The 21560-nt window shown below is 53.7% G+C and overlaps 1 protein-coding gene across 1 annotated transcript in view; it reads left to right on the plus strand.

The window, feature by feature from the left end:
* The window catches only part of LOC144948933 (fibronectin type III domain-containing protein 3B-like), a 165621-nt gene that overhangs the window by 116620 nt on the left and 27441 nt on the right, over positions 1 to 21560 (plus strand). The window contains 5 exon segments of the mRNA XM_078878680.1: positions 16891 to 16952; positions 18765 to 18967; positions 19596 to 19655; positions 20073 to 20211; positions 21114 to 21167. Of these exon segments, the coding sequence (XP_078734806.1) occupies positions 16891 to 16952; positions 18765 to 18967; positions 19596 to 19655; positions 20073 to 20211; positions 21114 to 21167 (518 nt within the window).

A 21560-nucleotide genomic window follows, 5' to 3' on the forward strand; every position in this document is an offset into this window, starting at 1 on the left:
TGCAGACCCAGTTTAATCACAACTCGGTCTATGTGAGCCTCTGGGTCTCTGCGTCAGTCTTGCTCTCGTCAGGGAAGTCGATGGGTCTTTAGGTAAGAATGCGAGTCTCTGTACAAATCTCTATCGAAGTCATTTCTGACCGGACTGAGACTATTCACTCCACAGTGTCAATCCACGGGCACCCAAAACCCGGAGTTTCGATCCAGCGTCTCAGCGGTGCTGCGACAGTATGCATGCGTGTATGTTTATCTTCTTTCACCTGTCTCTTGAACCCTTACCTAAAGCCGGCCACATCACCTGCTCCCCCCCGAGTCTTGGTGCTGGCGCCCTCCAATCCAGCGCTGCCGTCTTGTGGTCGCGAGGGAGGGGGCACGGGCGGGGGGGGCGGCAAACGCGGGGGGTTGACCCGAGTTCGTTTCTGGAGCCGTGAACTGAGCCGGGGGTCATGCCAAACGACCCCGGACGATGGTAATGAATAACTGAAATAGTGGCTGGGTAAATAAATAAGAGATGGTCCGCGGATCGGCGCTTTTGTGGCTGTGCCTGCCTCGGATAACATCTGCTCCCCGCTCGGCCAGACCCTCGCCAAGTGCCGGCAGAAGTTTGCACGAAAGATATTGTCTGCCGACGTTCATGGTGACGGATTTAATAATGCGCAGCCTGTGTGCACCACGCGTCCACATTAGATGTTTCCAAGCGATTAGCGCGTAACGCGATCTCTTCTTTTAGGTGTTTATTTTTTGTTAATCTTTTTGGAAAATAGTAAAAAATGTAGCAAAGTCCGAAATCTCCTGCTCAAATGAGCATTGAAGCATTGGTGATTGTCTCCTGTTAAAAGTACTAGAGCCAGTGGTTGAAATTTCCACATTCCTATGGCCGGGGCGAGTCTATACATAGGACAAACATTTGCAGGCTTCCCTACAAAGAGATAGCTATTTTATCAACGCTGGAGCGATGATGGGCTAAGACAACCCCTCAACCAGGACTTCAACTCCGCAACCTTGCGATTGCGAGCCGCTCGCTCTCGAAAACTGAGCAACTTGGCCGGTTAATAGATTCCAGGAAAAGCCCTGGTTGAGGCCCTGGATAACCCAAACCCTATCCAGGTTCTCCACACTGTTCATTGGATAAAGCCTCAGGGATCTTGTGGTCTGAGCACAGATATATATTGGATATATATTACCAGTGATCCGGAATGATTTCAAGGAAACCTCGGATGACAGCGGATTTTGGCTAAGCTTATTGTCAAATCCTGCAATTTATTGAAGAGGGTGAAGTGGTTTTCGCCGAATCTGTTTGCCGCTGTGAGTCGTCCACTGATGCCTGGCTTTAACCGAGCGGTTCGGCTGACTCAGCTATTTTCGGCGGTGTAGGTAGAAGCTGTGTTTTTTCGAACGGTGGTAAACAGTGACCCGTGCACCTCCAAGAGAGGCAGGCGGCGGCACTTGGCAGAGGCAAAGCAAGCACAGGCGTATGGTCCCCACAAGTAGCTAGAGGGGGGGCCTTGTATTCAGTCAACTTAATAAAGAGTTGAACCAAGTATAGCATTTTTATTTTAGCTCATTAACGTCCAAAAGGGAAATTACTCTCTCGCATTTCTAGCTTGTTGCTGTGCTGCGTCTCTTGTCATCTGACGGCAGCTTTGTCGCTTGTCTGCAACTCTTGCCATCTCAACTACATCTCCATCTGTATCTCTCATCTCTCTTGCATGTCTTCTGCCGCTTGCCTACATCTTTGGTTCTTTCGGTAAAGTCACGTAGGTAGAAAAATAAAATAAAACCAAAAATAATATATCACGACGTTTTGATCGCAACACAAGCAGTCGTCCTCAGGCGGAAAAATAATCCAGCAGTTGAGCTGCTGAACCAGCGAGAGAGCTGTTACACCAAGAGGTTATATATGTGGCGATGGGCAAGCAAGCGGGGTCTGAGCTGGAAAGGAATTCCATCCCCGGACGCAAGTACGTCAGTTGTGTTAATGGGGGAGATTAGGGAGAGAGATTAGGGAGAGATATTAGCATGAAATCAGCTTCCGTCGCCGCATAAGAGTATCGTCCCCGCATATGCGCACAGCAGCAGTGTTAATGGGAGATTAGCACTGTGTTGATGGGAGAGATTAGGGGTCACAAGCTGCGGCGCTGCCAACTGCGCTGAGAGGCAAGCGCGTTCATGCAAGAGAAGCACTGCAACGGTGATCGCGCCAGTGAGACACAAAGCCCATCACACATCCAGAACCATCGATACATCGAGGCTAAGGGAGCAGAGGTGGCCATGTTAGTGAGACCCCAGCCCGTTAATGCAGAGGCACCCAACAGGGCAATGCAACTCAGAGAGTCGGAGATAACAGCCAAACGGCAGGGAAGGATGGAAGCACCACAGCAAGTTACGACTTTGCTTGGTTAATAACGTCCTTCCAATGAGTGCTCAGCTTATACCCATCTTCTCGGTTGAAATTCTCTGTTTATATATCTGGATGGCTTCATGGACAAATCTTTGATGGTGACCCGAAGGTTTGCCGAGTACCTTGGTCTCGGAAAAAAGAATATTGTGCGAGCCCACTGCGTTATAACAATGATCAGCCACTGCAGAGGTATTGGTTCTGCCGTGTTTCAAATCTGCCTTGTGTTCGCGAACACGGTCCGAGACATGTCGTTTCGTTTCCCCAATGTACTTGCTGCTGCAGACACAGCTTAGTTTGGAGATACCAGGGTATTGCATGTCAGGAATGACATTCTTCACAGATGGGATCAAATCACGGATTTTGTCTACTGTATTGAATCGGACCTGGATCTTGTGTTTGTTTAAGATTTTGGAAATGTTTTTGGTTAACACCTGCTATGTATGGCAAGGTGATGATTTTGATTGGGTCCTCAGATGGTTGTCTCCCCGTGATTGGGGATACAGCTTTGCGGATTGTGCGGTCTGAGTATCCATTCATCTTGAGGGCTTGGTGTACGTGCTCCAGTTCACTGGCTAGGTGGCGCTGGTCGGAGTTGCAGTGGGCCCTGAGGTGTAGTGTTTTGATGAGGGAGTTCTTCTGGGCCGGATGGTGGTGGGAGTCAGGCTTTAGATAGGAATCCGTGTGGGTGGCTTTCCTGTAGACGTAATGTCCCAACAAGCCACCAGGCCTCTTCTCGATCAAAACATGCAGGAATGGGAGCTTGCCATCATTTTCCACTTCCATGGTACATTTCATGGATGGGTGTATGGAATTGATGTGGTTGAAAAACTGGTTCAGTGCTGACTGGCCATGTGGCCAGATGACGAAAGTGTCATCTACATATCTCTTCCACATGGAAGGACGTAGGGTGGATGTCAGGATGGCATCTGTTTCAAATTTCTCCATGAAAACATTCGCTACCACTGGTGATAAGGGAGAACCCATAGGGGTACCTTCATTTTGTTTGTAGAATGTACCATTCCAGATGAAGTAAGTGTTGGTAAAGCAGTGCCTCACCAAACTTGGTACATCAGGATTCCAGTCCCTGTTAGACCAAGTCTTCTATGATTGCTATGGTGCCAGGTACAGGTACCTTGGTGAACAGAGAGACTACATCGAAGCTGACAAGCAAATCATCTGGAGACAGTGAAATGTCCTTGATTAGAGAAACCAAGTGAGCTGAATTAAGTACTGCTGAGGTGGTTTTGCCCGTGAATGGAAGCAGGGTCTCAGACAGAAATCGGGCCAGTTTGTAGGTAGGCGAGTTGATGGTAGAAATGATAGGACGGAGTGGAGTACCTTCTTTATGGATTTTTGGAAGACCATAAAATCTGGGTGGTCTAGCAGCCAAAGGTTTTAGAGAGCTACTTGGTCGGTTCGATTAGAGAAGTCGAATTAGTGATGATGTTGTTGGTTTTTCTAGCCAGGCAGTTGGTAGGATCTTTGTTGATTTTAGTATAACTGCCATCATTAAGAAGGTCCTGGATTTTGTTGTTGTATGTGGTTTTATCCATGATGACCGTGGCATTGCCCTTGTCGGCTGAAAGGATGACAATGTCATCTCTCTTTTTCAATTGAGCAAGTTCAGAGCGCTCGGCCCTGCTGATGTTACTAAAGGGTTTCTTGGCGCTTTTTAGAATGGCGGCGATTTAAGATCTTGCCACGTCTGCTGGGATGTGACCTAAACCTTTGAGGGCCACGTCGCCCTGGGCAATGATATCATCCACTGTGATGTGTTTGCGGGTGACTGCAAAGTTCAGCCCTCTAGCTAGTACCGATTTTAGGCTATCGGAAATTGGGCTGTTACTGATTGATGACAATCTTGTTAAACTCTAACTTTTAAATGTGTGGATCTGGCTTCTTTTTGACAGGATGTTGAATTTAGCAATCAGGTTAACTTTACATCGCGGCAGAAGAAACAGTCATGTTATCTACAAGGTCCCAATCAGATGTGGACATTTTATCTGTCAGTGCTAAGTGTGATTTAAGAGATGTGGACGCGCTTGCCTCACAGCGCAGTTGGCAGCGCCGCAGCTTGTGTTACACATAGACTTACATTAACTTGCTAATCCCCCTAATCTCCCTGCCTAATCTCTCCCATCAACATAGTGCTAGTCTCCCATTATCACTGCTGTTGTGCGCATATGCGGGGCGATACTCTTATGCGGTGACGGAAGCTCATTTCATGCTAATCTCTCTTCCCCATTAACACAACTGAGGTGCTTGCGTCCAGGGATGGAATTCCTTTCCTGCTCAGACCCCGCTTGCTTGCCCATCGCCACATAAATAACCTTGTTGTAACAGCTCTCTCGCTGGTTCAGCAGTTCCACTGCTGTATTATTTTTTCCGCCTGAGGACGACCGCTCATGCGATCGAAATGTCGTGATCTATTATTTCTTGTTTTATTTCATTTTTCTACCTACGTGACTTTACCGAAAGAACCAAAGAGTATGGATTCCTGCAGTCACGAAAGCATCAAATCAAGATTGTCTACATCTCTTCCGTCATCTCCCTTTGGAGGCTAGGGTTGCTGCCACCTGTCTCGGAATTGGCATCGCGTGTTCAGGCGGCAGTAGGAATTGATTTGTACCGAGATCCCGTACGGTTCGTTGCTGTTGAGCCTCGTCGCAGTCAACTGCCGGCACCGTTTGGATAATAGGAGAACCCCGAAGTACGTCGCCTGCGTCCGGTTCTCTAAAACCGTGGCGGACCTGTAACGTGTAGAGTTCATTAATATGGGAGGGGAAGGGTAACCCCCGAAATAATTTCTGCTTGTGTCTGCTTGGGGGCGGATAGTGGCACAGGCCACCGCTCGTTGTTGAAGGTGGTGAAGGTGGTTTGGCGGTTGCTCGAGTGCTCGTACCGTCGTGGACGAGTTACTTTGGGTTCCACCTGACGGGGGCGGCGAGACCGTCGCGTCTCTGCCATGCTGGGGGGGTGGTGGGTGGGGTGGGGAAGTTTCAAAGTTTAAAATTAATTTATTAGGTATAGCCCTGTGAGCCATTCGGCTCTTGAATCGGGTGCAACCGCAACAAACAAAAAAACTAAAACATGAACAAGAAAACATCTTAAGGTGACTATGTGCAAACAGAAAATCCAAGAAAAGACAGCAAAATATTGCAGAAAAAATCACCGTACACCAACCTTGACCCACCGAGCGCCATGGCTAATGTCTCGATCTCGTCCACCATTTTATTTATTTACGCCTCGGGGGGGCTTCCGTTTCCCAGAACAAACCCCAACCCCCAAACACCGGTGGCTTTAGTTGCTTTCTCAGTTTATTTCTAAAAACGGACGTTCGAGGAATCGACTTTCACCCCCCCCTCCCCCCCAATGCTGGTTGCTGTTTCTTGTTCGTTTGGGGCCGTCCCACCTGGGCGTAATTCCGAGAGACGCGAAGGTCTCGCCCGCAACGGTGTCCGACGTTAGAGCTTATACTGTGTCCATATAGAAGGGAAAAAAATTCCCCACAGCTCGTTTGAGCCCAGGCCCAGAGGGCCCAGAAACAGCAAGACCCGGCTCTGCAACACAAACGGCACCACCGTGTCAGAGTTGTAGCGGATAAAGAGGTTTTTTTTTGGTACGTTTTCTCAGATAAGGGATCGCCTGCGATCCATCGCACCGTTAGAGAGCCAAGCGTCGGTGCATCGCGTGGAGAGCCGCGGCACTCTCAAAAACCCTCCGGTGTAGAAAGGTGGCCACTTGGCGGAAGTACACCAAGTGGGTTCGTCAAGGCCTCTGTGTGGACCTCACGAGTATTATCTCCTCGGCCGTGTGGTGGACTTTGACCGGATGCTCCGGTTCCCTCTCGCGTGAAGCCAATCACGGTTGGCTACGTACGGCGCAAAATAAGTTTGACGTACGTAGTACAATCGCTCATTATTTAAACGGTGAATGGCTGAACGTGCCAATGTTGCAGGACCCTCCCAAATAAAGAAATAATTGTCATCATCGTCATCATTGTTGTGAAATTGTTCCCACTCCCACAAAGGAATGCAGCAGCTTTGAGTTGAGAAGGAGCAAGAGGTCGCTCATTCTCCTGTGCTGGCCCCATGGTCTGGAACCTCCCTCCCCCCAGCCGTCCATGCCGTTGACTCCCCGTCCCTGTTCAAGACCAGACTCAAAATCTTCCTCTTCCCCCTCTGCCCGTGACTGACAGCCTCTCTGTCGATGCAATGAATAGGCCAACTGTTTCTGTGCAAGGTCTTAGCGTGAGAAGCTACATCAATTTATCTGGGGTAGGGTAAATACCAAGTATCGATATGAGATGTATCTTTTTTGATAACCCAGGAAAGCCTTGCCGAGTCCCAAGAACCTTTTTCAAGAGGGTCCTCCCACATTGTTTGGCATTAGGGCGCGATGTTGCTATGTATGTGATCCCAATTGAGCAATTTGCAGTTACAGTATTTTTGGGATATTTGCACAATAAAATGTTCCATTGTGTTTTATTATTTACATGAACTTGAACCAAATATTTGACGAGGCTTCGGTGCTCGGGCATCAGGGTTATGGGCAGCACCAGAGTCAAGGTCAGAGAGGAGTTCATTGAGGGTCAAACCTGGCATTGATTTCAGGGTCACAACCGGCTCCCTCCCGCCCTCCCTCCCTCCCTCCCTCACCCCCTCCCCTCCACTCGCTCGGTCACTCGCTCCTCAATCCTCATCCTTCACCTGGCTGATGTCGATGTAGAGAAACAGCTGTAAATTCACGTTAAGCTGCTTGAGCCAGAGGATTGCATCGGGAGCAGCGGAGTGGTGCATCGTTGTGATATGAACACCTCGGTCGTGTTTGCGAATATAAATCGCGGTGAATCACTCCATGTTGCGGGTGTCGGCGCGCTGTGTTCACGCGACATTAAAGTTTTGGGTCAGCATCGAGCGAACGCGAGCGGCTGTTCGGCACGCTCCTTTGCACTGAACGCATGGTGGGCGCTGGGGTGGGTTGGGGGGGTGGAGAGGGTACTTTGCCCCATGCCATGCAGTGTGCGTGTATATCGTTCGTATACTTCGTCTGTTTGCCGCTCTAGCTCGTTACGCACAGGTGGAGAGAGACCGGTGACCTGTGACCCGACCATATATTGAGGGGGGGGGGTTAAGTAGTTGGGTTGTTAAAATGTAATCATTGCCTTATTAGTAACACCACAAAAAAAAACGGAAAACCAGTTGCTGGTTTGCGGCACACGTGGCAATGCCGAGCGATGACCGGAGCAGCGTCTTTACCGCTTTAATCGAGACGGGGAGGGAGCTGCTGCGGTGGTGGGGTAACAGTCAGCAGCGCATTGGACTTGCGATCCACACCGCATCGGATCTGTCAACACAGTGGTATAAGTGGGGTACGACCACCGCTAGTCTACGCTTGGGCAGGTGGCGTGCGGGCCGATAGCCCCTTGGCTAAACCGAGACGTACGTCCAGGGTTTGGGCGACCAGTGGAAAATGTGGCGGCTGGGGCCCCCTTAGGGCCCAGTCGATTTTCCAGATCAACCACGATCTTCGCAATGGAATGCGTCTCTGACAGTTCATGCAGAATTGTGGATTTCATTTTTATTTTATCTAAGGATTGTGGGGGGGGGGGTTTGATCGGTTTTTGGGTTTGACATTCCTTACATCGGCAGCCGAATGCAACGTGGATTTAGAAAAGAGTCTGCACGTTTTCTCAGAGATTATTCTCAATCGTCATCTACAACCCCTTTTGTGTCAATCCACTGCCTTGATGAAGAACCTCCTCCGCCGCTGCGTCAGTCACAGGGAGGGATTTTTTCCCACCACACTTAACCGCTCTGGCTTTGTGCAGGTTAGCGAAGGCTGGGAGCACAGACACGGCAGCGTGTCAATGTCGCGGTGCAACAGCAGATTTTGCCGGGGGGCAGGGGCTGTCCAATGGGGAGGTGGAGTTTGTGTGCAGGTGCTCGGCCGATTATTGCAACGCTGGATCGTGAGAGGTGGCAACGGCTTGGAAGCCACCCTTCATCCAGCAGTGGATTGACCAATGGCCGATGATGACACCTAAGCTTGGACACGCTGTAGATTGGCGCCAGGCAAGTGACAACAGTACAAGAGGTCTACCGGGCAACAGCAGATTCCTAATAAATTATTGGACGACAGGGTGGTGAAGCGATAACGTGCGCGCCTCACTGCGCCTTGCCGTGTAGAGTTTGGCATGTTCTCTCTCCCCCTGTTGTAGGTTTCCTCCCGCAGCTCAACTAAACTATACGCGACGAACTGTTATTGACCTAAATATCCCAACAGCTGAAAATGCCCTGAAAGTGACTCAAGTTGGGATTTACGCGATCAGAGTGCCATCGCCACCCCCACTGTTAAAAGCTCGCAGTGGCCCTCGGGAAAAAAAAATATTAAGGAGTCCTGAGACTCGGCGAGGCATCCGTGGGAGAACGTGCGGTAACTTGAATGGGGCAAGAAGCACTGAAGCAGTGCACGCCGACCGTGCAGCCTTGGCCATTTGTGTCGCGTTTTGAAATTCGCTAACCTCCCCCCACCCCCTCCCCCGTGCGCACGCTGCGTAGGGGAGCCGTCGTGCGGTGTTTACACCGGGAGCCTCTGCTTCCTCTTCGGCCACGGCGTTTCCCGCGTGGAACGTTCTGGGTCCACGCTCACAGAGAAATGTTTGCAGAGGGCACAGGCGGTAGGCGCACATCACGGGCGAAGTGTCGCACATCACGGGCACGCTCCCTCCTTTGCCTGCCACTTCACCATTAGTCTCGACCCAAAGGCAGGCCACCAACCCTCCCCTCCCCCTATAGTTTCTAGCGACGTGTCCCACCTAAGCCCGCTAACTTGCGGTTGTTCTCTCCAGCAAAGATCTACAGATCCTGGAGGCTATTTCACTTGGGCGTGATATAAACACACGTTGTATTCTAACGTTTATGAATATGTTTTTGCTTAGAATAACATTTATTGGTCTGTTCAGTATGGGGGCACGTGGCAGGTTAAGTCTTGTAGATTTTAGGAGGCCATAATGGTTGCGCTGGGTGGGACGCATGCTGTGCAGGATGGGCGAGGGGCCGACGGGTAGGCCTAAGGCCAGATGGTGGGATACTATTAGGATAGATATATGGGTCTCTGTGTGAGTCCATGCGTCTCTGTGAATCTGTGGGTCTCTGTGGGTCTCTGTGCGTGTCTCTGGGTCTCTGTGTGAGGCTACCTAAGGCCAGATGATGGGATACTATTAGGACAGATATATGGGTCTCTGTGTGAGTCCATGCATCTCTGTGAATCTGTGGGTCACTGTGGGTCTCTGTGCATGTCTCTGGGTCTCTGTGTGAGGCTACCTAAGGCCAGATGGTGGGATATTGTTTGGGCAGATCCATGGATCTGTGTGTGAGTCTGAGTTTTAATCTGTGGGTCTCTATGTGATTCTCTGGGTGATCTGGCAGAGTTGTAGGAAGCGTGTTGGCAAGCCCTCCAGGCATCAACAACTTTGGCCACGGTGAGATCTTGATTCTTAACCCTGATATAGAAGAAGAAGATCAACGATAATAAACTTTGAGTGATGAAGGAGCGAGACAGTCGGCTTGAGTGGGATTGTCACATCGCGGAACCATTAGAGATGACGATGGGATTAGGGAGGTTTTCGTCCAGCGGTGGATTGTTCATGGCCAATGCTGATGATGATTATGATCCGGTTCGAGATCTGACGCGCGAGGGGCGCATTTACGTGGGGGGTGGGGGGGTGAGTTGGTCATAGGTCAGTTATATCGGTCATCTAAAAATCACCTAGGGCAGGGTGTCAGTGTGCGTGCATCCGCACGCCAACCGAGTTTTCTGTTCGCGTCGGATCGCGTGGTTCAGCCCGCCACCGGATCCCTTACCCGCGATTGGGTCTCCGTCTCAGCTGTGCCGTAACCCTCGGAGACAGACTGCCCCTTGCGTCCCCCGCCGCCCTCCTCCGAGTTGGTTGCCGGGTGAGGTAACGGCTCAGGAATGAGCGGTCGTCTGGCGCGCGTTGTGAATTTCGTTCCCGTTGCCGCCGCCACCGCCGCCTCACCGGGAGACAGGAATTTGAAGGGGCTAAAAAAAATAAAACGGGGAAACTTGGCACGGAGTGGCGGCTGCTGCCGGTTTTCTTTCCCTTTTACCGCTTCTCTCGCTGTCTCCGCGTCTCGCTCTACCCCGCTACCTCTCTCCCTCCCTCCCTCTTTCTCCATCTCACCCCCACCTCTCTCTTGCTCCCCACACTCTCTCTCTCTGTCTCCCTGCTCCCCTCGACTTCCTGGCGCGTCTGAACTTGAGGCTGTCTCATACGGTGAAAGCGCTCGCTATTGACCGGCTTAAAATAATAAGGCATTTGTCCGCTGCTTGCCAGGGGCCCTGCCACTGTCGTGATCTAACATTAGGTAACCGTCTTGTATGTGTTCATGCACAGCACCGATCACCGTCTATCCGCCCCTGTGCTACGAGTCTGACAATCCGGAATTTGATTCCTGGCCACGGCTAACATTGGTGGGCAAGCTAACGGCGAACATCGCTCACGGTTAACATCGCGATGCCCCAAACCAGTTCTGAGGCCCTCCTCCTGCTGCCCCCTTGACCAAGACGCACCGCGTGGCTCGGTGGAATACGTTCCCACAGCTTGCCCTTGACCGACACGGCACGGGGAGGGCTTAAACCACCAGTGGATTGAGAAATGGGAGGACATTTATTTGCCTGTTTATATACGTATATATCTACTTTGTATGCAGTAAAAACACTCGCAGAGAGCCTTCAATCCAGCCATACGTTAGACGTTCCTGAAAAATATCACGTGAAATTTACTTATTATTCGTACAGCAGAACGCTGGAAACAAACATTCTTCTTGGCGTGGTCACGGACAATAAATTAAATAAATTAACTGCACGGGAGCGGCGTTCGACGGCATTTACGCTTTAGGTTGCGGCATCTCTCATCTTGGATCGGCTCCCGTTGATGCTGTGCCAAGAGGGATTTTAGTTCCTCTGAGAAACGATTCTTGCGCCGCTCGGCCCGCGCCGCGTGGGTGCTGTCACAGCCGCGTCGCGGCGTTAAGCGGCGATGTTCCCTTTGCGGGGGTCGCCCTCGGATCTTACGGCAGGAGGCAAATTGCGTCGAATCGCACAAAATTACCACTGCCGCCGGTCCGGCCCGCAACCCGGCCGTCATAACGACCCGAGCGTTGAGACTCGCGGGCGAAATGAGGCCGCCGCTTATCCCGACGAGGGTAACGGAGCGGCGTGAAATCCGCTAAGCTGCACGGCGGCGATTTGCGGTGCACGCGCCAAAGTGCCCCCGCGGAACCAATGGCTCCATTTTCCAGAAGGCCTCCTGAGGCCATCGCCATGCCTCGCCGTGGGCCACGAAAAGAGTTTACGTTTTTTTCCCCCCACAAGCCTTTTGTGAAAGACGGCGGGGCGGGGGGGGGGGACCCCTTTGTATGCCCTCAGTAGTCATCGTAAAATACAATTGCTCACAAGAGGCAGAGGTTTAAAATGATTTCCTGTTGATTCCAACTGCTGGGATGATTTTTCGAGACGCAATTAGTGTAGTTTGGGTTTGACGTATATATTTTTTTACCGTTTCTTTTTTGGAAAACACAAACTTGACGATGAAGGGCATCGTACCGCCGTTATGACTGGGGAGGAAAGTTTTCGACCGTTGCATGTGGTGTACCGATCAGAAGCGCAGACATTAGCGAAGGGAGAAAAATGTCACAAAAAAGTGCGCAAAGACACACGGGAAAGATGTGCGCTGCTTGGAATTGCACCGAGAGACATGGAGAGGAACACGATGGCTCTACGTTGTGCCAGTTGGAGGCATCACGTGGCTTTGGCCACCAGGAGGACACTTAGCTCGCGGGGATGAATGGGATCGCGGGCATCTGAGAACGCAACGACTGCTCCGGAGATGGAGCGATGGCATCAGTTTGCGCATGTGTGCCAGGAGCAGGATGGATTTTGTGGCATCGCAGAACCGCAAGGGATGGCGACAGAGGAACAAATAATTTGGTCAGCGTTTCCCCGACACCCTTAGCCATCCCCAGCCACTGTTGTTTTTTTTATTATTGAACCAAAGGCGAGCCCGTTGCAGTGCGTTGCGTAGCTCGTTCGATCCGCGATATCGTTCCCGCGCGATACAATCCCAACGCAGCTGAACCGTTTGATAAGAGGAGGTTTTTAACGGTTCCAAAAGTGTTTATGCCTCTTCTCTGTTGGTCCATAACGGGAGGGGGGCAGGCGGGGGGAGGGGGGGGCGATTTGTGGTCGATGGAGCATTCTTAAGTGTCGTAGAGATGGTCCCACGTGAACAAAACTTGAACGTAGCATTGCCTTGCAACTTGATCAAGGTGTCGCCAATGAGACTTGGGAGACGCAAACCAGAGCGGGAAGGACTTTTTGCAAACTTTCGGACGGGTGGTTTTGCCCCCTCGACGGCTACCATTGTACGATTAAATACTTCCCAGAACAAAGCGTGTGGTGGTGTGAAACGATACACGAGCCACGGGAAGCAGGCTTGCTTATTTTCTTACTTTACACGTTTGTTGTCGGCAGCCAGTGTTAATTTACACGATTGATTTTGGAGTTGGGCTTGCTGCACACGTGACAAAACAGAGTTGTTTCGCTGTGTCGGAGTTTGCAGACAAAAACCACGGCAGCAGCAGCAGCCGATGCTGGCACTTTATGACAAATAGAAGATTCGCATCTGTGTGCGGTTTGCAGCTACGGTCCATCCAGAACCTAACCGTGGAACATCTCACGAAAGCTAAGGGGGCATCGTCAGCACGCGATGATACGCAAACTCCGCTACAAGTGGCACAATCATCCGGCTCTTCAACTGGCCCGTTGTCAAATCGGAGCCTGTTTGTTTAACACGTAGGCTTTTGCGACCAATATCATCAATAATAAACGTTTTTTTTTGGGTTAGATCGCGTAAATATAAATGTGTCACTAAACCCGCCAACACCCGACACAGCAAATTAGATAGGGACATCTATCCCTCTATTTAAGGAACGAAACAGGAGAATTTATCCACAAACATGGCTGTCCGCCTGATGAAGCTGGTTGTAATTACTGGTGAAACGTCGTACTCGGATTGTAAATGTTGTGGATTTGCTTTCCAACACACCGGTGTGCTGTATTAGTAAGAAATTGGCATGTTCTGTTTACGTGACAAACCTCACTAATTGGCCGTGTCGGCTGGTGGCAGGGTTAAACGACACATTTATATTTACGCGATCTAACCCCCCCCAAAAAATTACCTCTATTATGGAAAATTGGAGCCCGTTGCTCTTCAGCAACATCGGCCGCATGGAGGGAAAAAGAGTGGATTGACGGCACCAATTCCGGTCACATTAATTGTTGACGCTGCCTCGCCAGTGGTGCACAAGGCACAAATAACAAACAACAAATCTCTGCAACGTTCGTCAACAACGCTGTGGCCTTAAAGAGAAAAATATAAAATCGTTGACGTTTCGGGTATCGGTCCTTCTTCATAGCACAAATATGGCCCCGATCATTACGCGGCCTGACCCAAGAATCTATTGCGAATTTTCCTAGCTGGGTGTGTTTTGAAGGAGGAGGCACGGTTAAAGTGGTGCTCCTGTGGCTGCCAGATCTGCTGCTGCTGCAGCTGTGTGCCCAGCCACCGGCATGCGTGAGTGCGTGCGTGAGTGTATGAGTGAGTGCATGCATGTGTGTGTGAGTGCGTGCGTGAGTGCGTGCGTGCGTGCGTGAGTGTGTACTTGAGTGTGTACGTGAGTGAATGCGTGTGTATGTGAGTGAGTGCGTGCGTATGTGAGTGCGAGTGAGTGCGTGCGTATTGCGAGTGAGTGCGTGCATATTGCGAGTGAGTGTGTGAGTGCGTACGTGAGTGCGTGAGTGCGTACGTGAGTGTGTATGTGAGTGAGTGTGTGAGTGAGTGCGTATTGCGAGTGAGTGAGTGCGTGCGTGCGTACGTGAGTGAGTGCATGAGTGAATGCGTGCATATGCGAGTGCGTAAGTGTGTACGTGAGTGTGTGCGTAAGTGTGTACGTGAGTGCGTGAGTGTGTACGTGAGTGCGTGTGTACGTGAGTGCGTGCGTAAGTGTGTACGTGAGTGCGTGAGTGTGTACGTGAGTGCGTAAGTGTGTACGTGAGTGCGTAAGTGTGTACGTGAGTGCGTAAGTGTGTACGTGAGTGCGTGCGTAAGTGTGTACGTGAGTGCGTAAGTGTGTACGTGAGTGCGTAAGTGTGTACATGAGTGCGTGCGTAAGTGTGTACGTGAGTGCGTGCATATGCGAGTGCGTGAGTGCGTGAGTGCGTGAGTGTGTACGTGAGTGCGTGAGTGTGTACGTGAGTGAGTGCGTGCGTAAGTGCACTCGTGGCAGTGATAGCCGGCACAGCGGCTGGCCAGTCTGGCCGGCGCACTTCAAAGGCAGAGACAATCACCGCCGATCGTCTCCCTCCCTCCCTCTCTCTCTCCCCGTGCCCCCTTGCAATCAACTCCATGTGTTTGTCAAGCCAGATGCCACGCCGCGCGCATTTTCAGGAAGCCGTGCGAAGGGTCGCGGTTTTACAAAAAGAATATATCACAAAAGCATCGTCAACTTAGAACGGGTCAGACGTTTTTCTCCCCGATCGTGAATCAAATTTGACGTACTCTTAGTTCTTTCGGTAAAGTCACGTGACTCTACCGAAAGAACTAAGAGCATGAATCCTTGCAGTCACGAAAGCTTCAAATCTAGAACAAATTTGACGTCCCTTCCACTTGCGACAAGGCGAGCGAGCGTGCAACGCGCCCGGCGGATCCGAACCGAGTCTGGCGGCGGTCTCTTGTACTTGGACGCCGTTTCTGAATCCAAATCCCGCTTCGTCGTCGGTGTTGTTTCCCGTGGCCGAGCTGTGGTGGTCGAGCGTGCGACGCCTGCACGCTCCATTGCCTCGCCACTGCTAACCTAGCACCGTGTTTACGGGGGGGGAGGTTTGGGAGGTGTGTGTGTGGGGGGGGGGGGTACAGACGGGGAGAGTGCCCCCCCCCAGGAGAGAACTGCTTCAGTCTTGGCCTCTGCTGGCCTCTTTCGGTTCGGAAGAGGAACTGCGATTGTCCCCGCTAAGTATGCCGAGCATTGGGCCTACGTTGGCCCACGGTTGGCTCAACGTGTTCCACGTTTACTGGGTTTCTCGTCGGCCCCACAGCGCTCAGCGGTTTTATGATTTGTGGGTTCGTGCCCCTCCCCCCTCTCTCCCCGAGCCTTGTGAGTCAGTTGCGCCGACCTTAAACCGCTTGACGGGAAACGGCGAGGATTTGTCTCGATGTGGCACACGTAATTGTCGGCCGTGTCGGCCATTGCTGGACTTAAGACCGACACTGGAGGATTTTTCCGCAACTCTCTCCACAACTCTGGCCATCGCCCGATGAGGCTGGCTGCTGTTGTAATTACCGGCGAAACGTCACGGTACTCGAATTGTAAATGCTGTCGTGGGTTTACTCTCCAACACACACTACACTATACACTACACTATACACTACACTATATACTATACTACACTATATACTACACTATACACTACACTATACACTACACTATACACTACACTATCATTGTCAATGCTGTCGTGGGTTTAATCTCCAACACACGTAACGAATTGGCCACGTTTTGTTTACGTGACAAACCTTACTAATTGGCCATGTCGCGTGGTGGTCGCGGGTTTAACAACACATTTATTTACGCGAAGTTACCCAAACAAACCTCTGCTATGGATAATATCGGTCGCGGAAGCCCTAAGACGACGACTAAGTCGTTAGGAGGGGTGAGGGGGGCCTCCTGCGCGAGCCGTCGCCGGCCTTCGACGTGGCCCCAGAAATGTTGCGGCCATCAACCCGTCGAGGTGTCCACCCCCGCGGGGCCGTTCGTTCTACTCCAGCGGGGGCGCCCCACACTGCCACCCCCCCGACCCCACGAGAGTTTGGCAACGAAGTCGCCTCGTGACAGGATGCCGGTTGGGCACGGTGTGGGCCAACACGATTGGCCGTTTCCAGGGATCTCATCCGGGGCTCTAACTTGGGTCACCGGAGTGAACAGTCGCACTGCGGCTGCGAAGAGCACCGAAGTGAATTGACGCAACGTGTTACGGCACTTCACGCGGCCCCAAGTGCACCTAGCCTGGCACAAGCTTTGTCGGGACGTCGCTGCCGACTTATTGACGAATGGCGGCCGTTGTGCAGTGGTTAAGCGCACTGCGCTTCCAACCCGGTGACCAAGACCCAGTGACGATTATCTGAACTGATCCTGGGCCTCCCCTAGGTTATCTTCGCCTCAAATGAGTACCTGGGGCGGTGTGTAAGACATCGCCACTGTGGAGACAAAGGCGGTCGGGCGTGGTGCTGGCCACCCCGTCCCCACTCGAGTGCTGTGCCGGCCTTCGTAGGTGCTACTTGCTTAACTGCACTTGCTCCCAACAGTTCATTTCTTAACGGTGTTTGTTTGCGTGCACCTGTGCTTACAGGTGAGACAGATGTGGAACTCAGAAAACCGCAAGACGCCGCGAGTTCCATCGGAAGACCGCAGGTAACTCGTCTTGATTTCCGTCGCATGTGGTCGTTACACAACCGCTCGGCACGTGGCGATACGTCGTCTGCTTGCGCCGATTCTCCTGATTTCACGCGAGCGGAATCAATTGTTTTCCTGATTCACGAAGATGGCATCGGCTCGCGTTCACGGTGAGGGGCCGGTGAACGGACGGGGCGGTGCAAGAGGACGCAGGAAAATTGGACGGCAACAATGGGACAAAGAAACAAAAACGTGCATTGATTTCGTGAATCGACGCAGGGTGAGAATTCTTTGAGTCGACATGATGAGCAATAACTTACGGTGCGTTAGTTACTTTGGGGCTGTTGCGGGGGGGCGGGGGGGGAGCGGCGACGCGGCGGGTTAGCGCACTGCGTGTGTGGGGATCCGGTGAGTTTAGTTCGGGTCCCCGTGGTGGCCAGGAGATGGCAGTACTGCAAGTCTCCCCACGCCTTCCACGTCCCCAACGCGTGTGCTGTTGGGTGACTGCCGCTGCTGCGTTGGCAGTCTTGCGCGAGCACAGCCGTCGCCAAACAACATCTCGACGCTATTCGTCGGCAACACCGCGGCCGTGAAAGTACAAGTATTTTAGGGCCAACGTTTTGGACAAAGGCCCTTCTCATGGTTCAATAATCTGGACACACACACGCGCGCGTTGCCAAAGGCTTGTTCAGTGGAATTGACCAAACAAGCAAGATTGGCAGCACCCCGGCTCCAGGGTGAGTCTTGAGGCCTTCGTGCGTAAACAAATGTCGCGCTTCTAAATAACGGGCAACGTTACGTCCCTACCTGGTGGAGTAATGATAGTGACCACAGGCAGAGTTCGACTTCTATATTTGGGGGGGGGGGGGGGGCAGGGGTTCACTTTGTAGCCTGGTTCTAACCTGAATGAGCGTACTGGCAGTCTATAATGTAGACTGTAGCCTAGTTCTTAACCTCGGTGGGCGTACTGGCAGTCTATAATGTAGACTGTAGCCTAGTTCTTAACCTCGGTGGGCGTACTGGCAGTCTATAATGTACACTTGTTCTTTTGGTAACGGACGAGGTGAGCGGGCGGATTAATAGGTGAGCGAGCGAGAAGGTGAAGAGCGTGAGTGGTTGAGCGGGTGGGCGAAGTGAGCGCGGGTGAGCAAGGAGGGTGAGCGAGCGCGAGTGAGCGAAACGGGTGAACGAGGGAGAGCCAGTCGGCAAGCGGGATTGTGGCAGCAGTCTCCCGGCACTCCCGATACCCCCACACATCCCCCACCTCCCCACCACGTGCCAAGCAGCTCTTTGAGCCAAGGGTCCCGCAGGAACCTGAATCGCACGGCCGTTCGGCAGCACCGCCTCGTTGGCAACTCTCTTGGCGTTGCCGCTGCGTGCTAACGGGTCACAGCAGAGGAGTGGACCGTGACCCCCCGACCCCCCCGCCACACCGCCGCGTAGTTATTTGGCCACCCTCGTGGAGAAAGACAAAACGTCGTTGCATTAGTGGGGGGGGGGGGGGGGGGGGAGCGGGGGGAGCCGGTGGCGCATCGAGCAGCGTGAGATTCCGGGCGACGGCGAGCGAGAGTGTCGCTTGTGACGTCGTACTGGGCGCCCCCCCCTTCCCCCCAGTCCCCCACCAGTCCTCGCTCGGCATCGGCACTGGCCGAGCGTGGCGCTGGCCACACCAGTCCCCCCCCCCCTTTTTGCGTGCTGGCAACGGCACCGAACAGTCGCTCGCCGACAGCGCGGGCGTCCCGGGGACCCTGAGGCCGATCGACTCGCGATCCCGAACGGCGCCGCGGCCGCTCCTAACGAGAGTCCCGTGTCGGGGCGCCACCGCCGCAGGTGACGAACGTGCAGGCGCGGTCGGCGCTGCTCTCCTGGTCGCCGCCGGCTCCTCCGCCGGCGCCCATCACCAACGGCCACCGTCCTTGCCCCGGCGGCGGGGGCGGAGGGGGCTCCCCGCTGCACTCGCCGCCGTGCCCCCGCCGCTACGAGGTGTCCATCTCCGAGTCGGGCGGCGGCGGGGCCTACCAGGTCATCTACAGGTAGGGGGCGGCTCGCGCGCGGCGCGGCGCAGGTCACCGCACGGTCGCCGTATGGGGGAACCCCCGGGACCCCTCCTGTCGAGACCCACAGACTCACGGGGAGAGAGGGAGGGGAGAGCGTGGAGGGGAAGAAGTGAGATGAGAGGGGAGAGGTGGGACAGTGTGAAGGGGAGTAGAGTGAGAGTAGAGGGGAGAGGCAGGAGAGTGCGTGGAGGGGTGCAGAGTGAGGTGAGAGGTAAGTGATGGTGAGTCCATAGAGAGTCCTGAAGTCGTTGAGCAGATCTGGAATATTTTTTGCCCTTGTGTGTGTGCACACGTGTGTGGCCCCAAGAAGAAGGGGGGGGGGGAGGCAGGAGAGTAGCGGGGGGAGGGAGCCTCTGCCAGGCGTATCGTGCATCACATTTGCCCCGCGATGCTCCTTCCACGTTTCACACGGCCACCTAGTTGCACGCTGCGGCGTCGTCGTCACCGCTTCCTGAAGGTGACCGCCGGCTGCTGCTGCTGTGGAGGAGCAGCAGCGGTGCACGGACGCCTTGGACCCTACAAGTTGGGCGGGCCGCCTCTGTGCCCTCCTAATTTTGGGTGTCGCCCCCCCCGCCCCCCCCCGCCCCAACCCTTTGCCCGACAGCGGAGAAGACCGTGAGATCTGCGTGCGGGACCTGCGGCCGGCCACCGACTACCACGTCCGGTGGGTGCCCCCCCCCCCCCCCCCCCCAGCGGTGGAGAGGAGTCCGTGTGCTGCCCTCGTTTGGCTCGCGGGGAGTTTGGCGAAGCGTTTGGCCGCAGCAGGACTGGGGGGCCGCATTTCTCACTCGCTGAACGTCTCCCCGTGATTTAGTAGCGGAATGTGTACTGGATGTTGTGTGCCGTGAGTGTCCTGGCGATGTTCAGCAATTCCTCCCGGTCGATGTACTCCTGAAAAGCGTCTCGTTAAGCGCGCACAATTTCCCCGTTGGAATTAACGTCCCTAGGTCGACTCGGCCTTAAAACGAGCACCCCCCACTCGTGCGCCGTGCCGGCCTTCACAGGCGCTCGCTCACGGCACTTGCCCCAACAGCCCGTGTAGGTTACACGGGGGACCTTTGCGTTGTGCGCGTGCGTGCAGCGTGAGCACGGTGTGCGCGTCGGCGAGGGGCTCCTGCTCGGACTCCGTGGGCTTCACGACGCACGGATGCGTCCCCGACCCCCCCGCCGCCCCCCGACTCACGCAGCGCAACAAGACGTCACTCGTGCTGCACTGGAAGGTGGCGGCCGTAACCCCCCCCCCCCCCGAACCCTGAACCACCAACCCCAAAACCTGAACCCCCAACTCCTAACCCTGAACCCTAAACCACCGACTCCTAACCCTGAACCCCCAACCCCTAACCCTGAATCCTGAACCACCAACCCATAACCCTGAACCCTGAACCCCCAACCCCTAGCCCTGAACCCTGAACCACCAACTCCTAACCCTGAACCCTGAACCACCAACCCCTAACCCTGAACCCTGAACCACCAACCCCTAATCCTGAACCCCCAATTCCTAACCCTGAACCCTGAACCACCGACCCTCAACCCTGAACCACCAACCCCCAACCCTGAACCACAACCCCTAACCCTGAACCACCAACCCCCAACCCTGAACCACCAACCCCTAACCCTGAACCACCAACCCCCAACCCTGAACCACCAACCCCCAACCCTGAACCACCAACCCCTAACCCTGAACCACCAACCCCCAACCCTGAACCACCAACCCCTAACCCTGAACCACCAACCCCCAACCCTGAACCACCAACCCCCAACCCTGAACCACCAACCCCTAACCCTGAACCACCAACCCCCAACCCTGAACCACCAACCCCTAACCCTGAACCACCAACCCCCAACCCTGAACCACCAACCCCTAACCCTGAACCCCTCACCCTGAACTACGAACTCCACCCCAAACCTCTCAATCCACCACCCACTTGTGTCGTTCTGTCCCCCTCTCTCTTGTCTGTGTTCTTTTCCTCATGCGGGTCCATCTTGTCTGCACTCTGGGTTCTATCGCGTTCCATCTCATCGTCTGCCTCCCTTCTTGGCCTAGGCGAGCGCGCGTAGCCCCCGTGCTCACGCCCCTGCCCGCTTTGTCTCTCCTCCCCCCCGCGCCTGTTCCTCCCCAAAGGCACCCGTGGACAACGGCTCGAAGATCACGGGATACCTGCTCGAGTGGGACGAGGTGAGCGTCGGCCTCTCCTCCTCCTCTGCACGCGCTCTCCTAGCTCTCTCCCCCCTCATCTCGCTCTCCTCCCGTCCACGCACTCCCGTTGCCTCTGAGACTCTGGGTTTGAATCCAAGTTTCGGCCGCCTGTCAATAAAACGAGTTCTCAAGCGCGGTGGGGTTGATGGTCCGGGCAGCAGGGCAGGTGCTGCTCGCTATTGTGGGAACCAGACGTCACTTAGGGGGAAGTTTTGTGATATGCACTTCCGTGGCCCATTGCTTGCACAAATGGGCCGCGCCGCTCTGCAAGAGATCCGCATAGATTCCTCATCTCACGGACACAATGCCAATAGCGCAAATCGGAATAAACTCTGTTCAGCGAAACCACGTAAAATATGACAAACGCGCCGA

This window comes from Lampetra fluviatilis, chromosome 51, assembly GCF_964198595.1.
Source record: "Lampetra fluviatilis chromosome 51, kcLamFluv1.1, whole genome shotgun sequence".
In the NCBI taxonomy this organism is placed as follows: Eukaryota; Metazoa; Chordata; class Hyperoartia; order Petromyzontiformes; family Petromyzontidae; genus Lampetra; species Lampetra fluviatilis.